Here is an 8,091-nt window from a genome sequence, read left to right on the forward strand (position 1 = left end):
TGCTACAGCTCCTTTCTCTCTCCCCATCATAGCAGGGGCTCCATCTGTGGTTATTGAAACCACTTGGTTTGGCTCTATTCCTCGCTTTGTTAACATTTCCTTAATGGCCAGGTAAATATCCTCTCCTCTTGTAGTGCTGTGAAGGGAAGTTACACCTAGCAGGTCTTCACAGAACTCTTTCTTATCATTGTTGAAGAACCTTACATAAACTAACAGCTGAGCATTGTCCGACACATCAGTGGACTCATCTACAGCCAAGCCTACACATGGTGTCTTATGAATAGCTTCTTCCAGCTGGGACAGCACATCCTGAGCTAATATTTCACTTCTCTTTGTGGCTGTTGATGCTGACATAGGTATTTTCTTTATTTTGTCACAAAGCTCTTCTTTTTGTTTACCCTCAAGTAATGTTTCTGCTACTGCACTCATGCACTCTGTGACAACACCTGCATCTGCAAAGGGCTTTTTGTGTTGACCTAAAATCCAAGCAACTCTGAGGGAACATTCATGAGCACGTTGTTGGGCGGTGAAAGAACTGGTTAAGATCCTTGTGGATTGATCATAGTGGGCTCTGAGACTGCTAATTTTCTGGGACCTGAGTTCAGACTTGGGTGGGTATGATTGTTCAAAGGCTTTGTGCTTTGTCTCATAGTGGCGTTTGACATTGCCACTTTTAATCAGTGCCACTGTTTCTGAACATATGAGACACACTGGTTTGCTGCTTGCGGCCGGAAGAATGAACATATATGCGTACCCCGCCTCTCGCCCTATGACAGCTGGGATAGGCTCCAGCGCCCCCCGCGACCCTGAAAAGGGGAAGCGGATGGATGGCATTCAGTCTTGAAAGTTCTATTTTCGGTGTCTACTTTTCTCTTTTTTGAAAGCGCCATAGTTGTTTTACCTCTTGTGACTCCCACTCACGTCTTGTCTCCCTGTATCGTTAATCGTCTCGCTTGTCATTGGCCTCTCACCGTCTCTTTCCTCTGTCTGAACTCAGCGTTGCGATCGCCTTGAATGTGCAGATGTGATTGGCTAAGTAGTGTCACGTGGGTGGCTTAACTCGCACACAATTGGTTTGTATGTTCCCTGGTCTAATACAATGTAAGGTTACCGCTTAAAATTAAATCGCCCCGTCAAAATTAAATATAATTTAATATTTTGTTAACTATAGGTCCGGGTCCATATAGGATGGCGACTGGGTCCGGACTCGGACCCCGGTCCGCCTGTTAGTGACCCCTGATCCTGATAACGAGCAAACACCCCTGTTTTCAACTTTACTGCTGAAACGCGCTCAACCACGGAGTGACGTCAGCCGCTGCTCGGACTCCCGAGGTTCTTGAATGCACCACAAACAGCGCAGAGTCCGAGTGAGCTTCTGAAAGTCAGATCTGATGTAGTCAGTATATAAAGTCAGGCTCTGTTATTGACTGAAAACAGCGTGAGACTCAGACATTTAGAACAAACTAAGAGTCGGATCAGCACAAATACTGACACAGAGATGGCTGCTGGCACTGCGCTGCTCTGCTGCACTTTGCTGTTTGTCCTTGTCTTCGTCTCTGCAGGTGAGATTGAACTAAACTGAGGTTCTCTCTGAGATAACAAGAAGTACAGGAGGATTATTTTCATCTGGATTCAGTTTGTCTGTGTGTGAAGGAGACACCAGGCTGGGTGGACACTTAACATCTGTAATCCAGCTGTGACAGAGACAAAGAAGTGTAATGTGTGTGTCAGTGTGGTGTGTTGTAGTGTCAGGAGTCAGGATGCAGCTACAAAGCTTTTTGTTCAGTGTATACAAACAGCTGTAGCTCCATAAAGGCAGCATGCAGAGACTCACAGTGTCTTATAATGAGAGGCTGCTTTCTCTCACACATTATGTTCACTTATTATCAGCACATGTTGTTGTTCTGTGGAAGCTAACATCTTGTAGTTTCTGACACTTTGCATGTTTAGCATGAGGCTAAAATTCCCCCTCAGTGGGTCACTGGTGACCTGCTGGATGTTCAGAGGTTCATTAAATCCAACATGACTAAAAACTCAAATGTCAAAGGAAATAAACAAAATATTTAAAGTCAATCATTCTGATCATAATTGTACTTTGACCTTTAACCTCTCTGCTCTGTGTTGTTTCCTCTTTCAGACCAGAAAAACATCACAGCTGAGTCTGGACAGGACGTCACTCTGACATGTCGAGCTCCAAACAACAACATCAAATTTTTAAAGTGGACAAAAGTTTACCTGCAGTCAGAAGTTGTCATTTTGCACTGGGATGGTCACTTTGATCCATTTTACCAGCATCCATCTTTTAAGAACCGTGTGGATCTGCAGGACAGACAGATGAAGGATGGAGACGTGTCTTTGATTCTGAAGGATGTGACGATTAATGACACTGGAACATACGAGTGTCGTGTGTTCATGGAAGATACATGGCGATGGATGTCCATCAGCATCATCTATCTTCATGTTGATCCTCCAGGTGAGTGAGTAGAGTTGAGTGTGTGTGTGATCAGAGGTGAAGCTGCTTCCTGGTTGTTGATGTGTGTTTGTTGTATGGATGAGCTGGTGGATGTCAGAGGTAGACAGATGTTTCCAGCTGTTGTCTTTGTGGCGGGTAGTCTAGAGTTGTAGAGCAGCATTGTTTGGTTAGAGCAGAAACAAAGACATTTATGAATCCGTCTCTTCTTCTCTTGCTCTCTAACTCGTCTGTAAACATGTGTGGGGAAACTCAATGATAAAGCCTACAGCTGGAGGGGGAGGGGAGGGGTGGAGCTGGTGGTTGTGAGTCTGTGAAAGTGAATCCTGCCGGTGCCATAGCTGCTGAAAACGTACTTAGTGCAGACACAAAACGTCCATCAGCTTCAAAGTGTGTCAGAAAAATGTCCACATGGTGACTGATGGATGAGAGAGGTCCCATTGTTGTTGTTGTGCACAAATCATTGAACAACACAAACACTTAGAGCTGCTTTCAGTGCTGCCTGTTTTGTTACTGCACACATTTCTGATGGTCCTACAGTCCAACGTAGCAAACATCTCCCTGAAGCCTCTTCTTAGAGACCAAAGGTTGTATCAGAGCGAGCAGCTGAAAGGACACATCTATGAATGCAGTCAGAGACTTTCTCACAACCTCACACTTCATCTGATCACATTTACACTCAGGCTTAAACTCATGCTTTCTGTTAGTCACTGAAAATAGAAACAGAGTCACACTGGTTCTCAAAAGAAATCAATATTAAATGAATATATAATCAGATCCTCATTTGCAACAATGTGGATACCATCATGTCATCTTTGGCTCCTCCAGCTGAGACACACAGCCCCTCCCCTCACTAACAGCTGGATCACTGTCACAGGTGACACACTCATCTGTTTCTGCAGGTTTCAACATCACAATGTGACGACAACTTAATGACTGTGTTTGCTTTATTTCAGAGAAACACACCACCACACCTCCACCTACATCCACACCTCTTCCTGGTTCTACCTCCATCACTCTTCCTCCATCACTCTCTCCTCCTCTTCTCTCTGTGCTGTTGCTCATTGGGTCAGTCTATGTTGTGGTTCTACTGGTGTTACTGGTTCTGCTGGTGAGACGATGTGTTCACAGGAAACTTGAAGGTTTGTACATATTCATTCTTATTCATCGTGGTATTTTGTTTCCATTCTGTCATCATAATTTGGTCCATTTAGATTCTTAAATCATAAAAGTGTTTACTTTAACTCATTTCAGCAGATGGAGAAGATGACATCACCAGTGACATCACATACAGTGTTGTGAAATCATCAAATCCTCAACAACCTCCAATCAAAGAAACCAGAGATGGAGGTTTGTGTGTTCACCCAGGTGTCATCCACATACCTGAACCAATGACTTGGTGGTGTTTCAGGGTAGGATAGCAAAGCCCTCTTTTCCACGTCTTCCACATACAAGTTACCCACAGTGGGTGAAACTGGGGAGCCCACGGCACACCCATGTTCCTGCCTGTAGAACTGACCCTTGTATATGAAACAGGTGGAATTAAGACACAGTTTCAAAAGCAAGCACACCTGGTCCAACAGCCTTGTCTTGTTCTAACTGCTTCAGACAGTCTGTCACCCTCGTCCTGTGACCACTTCCTGGGTCTCTTTCAGTCTTCAAATATAAAGTTTTTACAGCTTATAGATTTTAAGTTCTGCTCCAATTATTTGGGTAAAGATAATAAATACACAGGTCAAAGGTCAGAGTCACATGAGAGACAGTGCTGTCACTGAGCTACATGTGTCAGAGCTCAGATGAGGCCCACACATGTGTGTTATCTGTTGTTGCTACACACAGTTAAGATATGGAACATGTGAACATGAGACATATGAAGAGACTGAACAGATAAAATGTCCTTTATATCCATCAGTGACTTTTTATTCTTTTAAACTTGTGCTGCTTCTTTTTGACTCGAGTTAGTGTGACACTGATGGAGCTTCTTGCTGCAGTGTGTTTGGGTTTGGCTGATAACACTGGTCATGCATGTTTCCTTCATGCTCTGTGGTAAAAGTGCATCAGTCTGCAGATCTGTGGCCGCCCTTCTTCTTTTTCTCAGAAACTTCCTGATTTCTTTATGCTCAGTCTGTTTCACAGCAGAGATGTTAAGATTAATAATATAAACTGTGAAAAGCTGCTGCAGTTTATAAAAACACACCATTTAATGTTTTTAAAAAGTATAAAAGAACAGAATGAAATGTCTCCATCGCTGTAGTGTAATAATATCACAGCACTGTTGCAGTAATTTTAATGTGTTTATTGTACAGAGACTGATTCAGCTGTGATCTACTCAGCAGTGAGAACTGAAGACGTCCGTTATGGACAAACAACCATCAGAACAAGGAGGCCCAGGTACAGCTGCTCTTTATCTTTGACTGTGGACAGAGACGAGCTCGCTGCTCACCTTGTTTACAGCCATCATGCTAAGCTAAGATAATCTGTCAACACAGTAGGAAAAAAAAGGACAAACGGAGACTGACTGAAAGAGGAGTAACAGTATACACAGAATCTGTGAACAGCATAACAGACTTACTGAAAATCAACTATTGCATAATTCTTCTAGCATTTTTCCATCAAATACTTAAACTCAGGGCTCAGACTTGTGAAAGATATCAAACTTCTCATCTTTCTATCAGGAAAAAAAAGGTTTCTTTTACAGTTGACCTGTTCCTTTAAAGAGATATGGAACAGACTGTCAGTTATAGTGTGGTCTTCCTACTTATCTGGACACAATGCTTAAAGTCAGCAGATTTTATTCAAGTGAATTCTTTCATCTCACTATTCCCAATTCAAGTGCACAATCTTAGATAGTCAATAAGCAGAGAAAGTTGTAAATCAGTTTCATCTCAACAGATGCACTTTAGGGACAACAGTAGAAAAACCCTCAAAACACGAATGGTTTTACAGCTGGAGGCGACTGACATGTTTCCCTTGTTGTGTTTTCTGACTTTTTTTTCACTAGTTTTGCATTTGGCTAGGGTCGGAGTCAGAAATGGTAGGATGAGGCAACACCTGGACCTTACCGAGGTTACACAGATCGTTCGACTGCCACAAGGTCTGTTCTGTTTGCCAGCACAGTCTGAACATGGAGGAGATTTCAGGAGACATGCAGTAACACTATCAGAGCTGGACAGGGTTGTAAAAGGTCTTTCGCCCATAAGCAGGACCAGTATCTGTTCAATTGTGCAAGGAGGGACAGGATGAGCACTGCCAGAGGAACAAAATGACCTCTAGCAGGTCACTGGTGTGAATGTCTCTGACCAAAAAGCCAGAAACCAACTTAATGAGGGGGTGCCTGAGAGCCGATGTCCTCTAGTGGGCCCTGTGCTCACTGCCTGGCACAGTGGAGCTCGATTTGCATTTGCCACAGAATACCAGAATTGGCAGGTCCACTTTAGCCGCCCTGCTTGGCAGCAGGTTCAAGCTGAGCACAGGTCTGAAGAAGACTTTGAGAACTTTACGCTGCCTTTAACATTATGACTAGTTTGGTGGTAGGTCAGTGATGGTACTGACCCTTAACCATGGAGGGAAGCACAGACCTCTACAGGCTTGGCAACAACACTCTGACTGCTAATAGAATGAAATCCTCGACCCGTTATCAGACCCTACTCTGGTGCAGTGGATCCTGGGTTCTTCATGTGGCAACACTAAATCTAAGAGAATGAAGGAACTGATACCACTGACTGGCCCACATTGCTCACCTGACCTAAATCCAACAGACCACCTCTGGATGTTATATTTATAGAATCGTTTATAGAAAATTCAGTCGATTTTCAAATTAAAGCACCAGTGCAGGCAAAGCTCTCTGAACTCTGAATCACACCCAATGAGATTTCAACATGCAATTAAAGTGTAAGCAGTATGGAAGCTCTGTGGTTTGTGTCTGAGCTGGTTCCCAGTAAAGTCTGAACTGGGACTGTGTGTGATGCAGAGAGGTGGAGATTGGAGGTCTTGATTGAACTACAAAGCTTGTAATCATGTTTCCTGTTGTTTGAACCGTGTGTGTTTGTGTTCAGACTTTAAACCAGAGCCAGACGTCGTCTACTCTTCACTGAAGTAGTCCACCAGTCCAACCACTGACGTCCAGCTGCTGGTCTGCCTAACTGGTCCCCCCAGCACCTCAGACCAGAGGACATCCACATGTTACAGATTTTTATATGTTTCATGTCTTTTTATCACTGAATTAGACTCTGATGACCCAGAACTACTTACTGTAAATCAGTTCATTGACTTGATGTTTGTTGTCTTTTGTTCCTACAGCAGTTTCTCTGCAGGATTAATAAACGTTTGGTCTCTGATTTTAATCGTCACATCCTTCAGAATCAAAGACACGTCTCCATCTTTCATCTGTCTGTCCTGAAGATCCAACCCGGTGTTCTGGGAATCCATACTCCCTCACAAACCATCTTACCCATTGTTTCTACACATACGCTGCACATGTGCACAACACAAAACCCAAATTTACTTCATTTTTTTTCACCCACTGTGAATATTTGTTATGGTTAGGGGTAGGTTCAGTCAGAAGTCACTGTCAAATTATAATACGGGTAGGACGATTTGCCAAAGTACGACAGTTTCTCAGAACACCGGTTCTTAAAAGATGGATGCTACACTTCCAGATCAAAGTGCTCATCCCAGTAAACAAGAACATATTCAACTCCCAGGTCAGCTCTGCTCCACTCTAAAATGATGATGTTGAGCAGTGAGGTTAAAGGTCAAAGTACACCTGTTCACTTCTACAGCAGTCAATTATAGTGTTGTGTCCTGTAATGTTATACACCATATTGCAAGGGTGGTGTCATAAAAAAGTGGAGAAAAATGCTGTCGGAGAAAAATAGAGTTTGGTTAGCGAACTTGCTAAATTTGCTATGTACCTTTATGTGCTGCATTCATTAAAGAGGCACTTGTTCCTTGCTGAGGACTTGTTTATTACTGACCACCATTACACATAGTGAGAACACACACACACTAAATGTGTGTATGTAACAAGCACAAGCAGCCTCTCATTATAAGACACTGTCGTATAAATGATGACACTGGACGCAGCGTGTTCGGGTGATGTTTTCCACCTTTACTCGTAACCCGGAAGCTCCCCCCACACACAGCCTTATGGGAACAGTAGTCTACCGCTACACCTCCTCCTTTTTTTCCAGCTGAAGATCCCCAGCAGAAGGAGGCCCTGCCAGCGGTGCGTGATCTGTGATTAGAGTGAACTGTAGGCCCATGAGGTAAGCCTTAACGCCCACTCACATCCTGGGCCATCTGACCTCAGGAATTCACATGACAAGGTGGGGCCAGGTTTCACAATGAACACACCCGAAACTCTGGCTGATTGGGTCCCACACCCAATTTCACACCTTGGCTCAGGTGATTAGAGGATCATCAGGGGGTCCTTTTGTCCCTCTGTGGGGGGTTACTCCCACTAGGTTTATATCTGGGACTCTCCACCATTTGACCTTAGAACTGAAGAAGCTCTCTCAGCTGGCCTGGGAACGCCTTGGTGTTCCCCCGGATAAGCTGGAGGAGGTGGCTGGGGAGAGGGAGGTCTGGGCCTCTTTGCTTAGGCTGCTGCCCCCGCGACC

General features: G+C 44.0%; 1 protein-coding gene across 3 annotated transcripts; it reads left to right on the forward strand.

The window, feature by feature from the left end:
* Positions 1-1,354: 1,354 nt before the first annotated feature.
* On the forward strand, positions 1,355-7,271 carry LOC147333952 (uncharacterized). 3 transcript variants are annotated; one of them, XM_086286644.1, is made up of 6 exons: positions 1,355-1,562; positions 2,138-2,473; positions 3,427-3,612; positions 3,725-3,820; positions 4,777-4,861; positions 6,526-7,271. In XM_086286644.1, exons 1-6 carry the CDS (start codon positions 1,499-1,501, stop codon positions 6,530-6,532), a joined length of 774 nt encoding a protein of 257 aa, XP_086142770.1. In that variant the 5' UTR covers positions 1,355-1,498; the 3' UTR covers positions 6,533-7,271. The 3 variants fall into 3 exon arrangements, with proteins under 3 accessions (XP_086142770.1, XP_086142768.1, XP_086142769.1); XM_086286642.1 differs by lacking the exon at positions 6,526-7,271 and having other exon boundaries at positions 4,777-6,427; XM_086286643.1 differs by lacking the exon at positions 6,526-7,271 and having other exon boundaries at positions 3,728-3,820; positions 4,777-6,427.
* Positions 7,272-8,091: the final 820 nt, after the last annotated feature.

Source organism: Aulonocara sp. 'chitande type north' Nkhata Bay, linkage group LG3, assembly GCF_057382095.1.
Source record: "Aulonocara sp. 'chitande type north' Nkhata Bay isolate Kocher_YH1m ecotype deep benthic linkage group LG3, A_spYH_male_GT1.1, whole genome shotgun sequence".
Classification (NCBI taxonomy): Eukaryota; Metazoa; Chordata; class Actinopteri; order Cichliformes; family Cichlidae; genus Aulonocara; species Aulonocara sp. 'chitande type north' Nkhata Bay.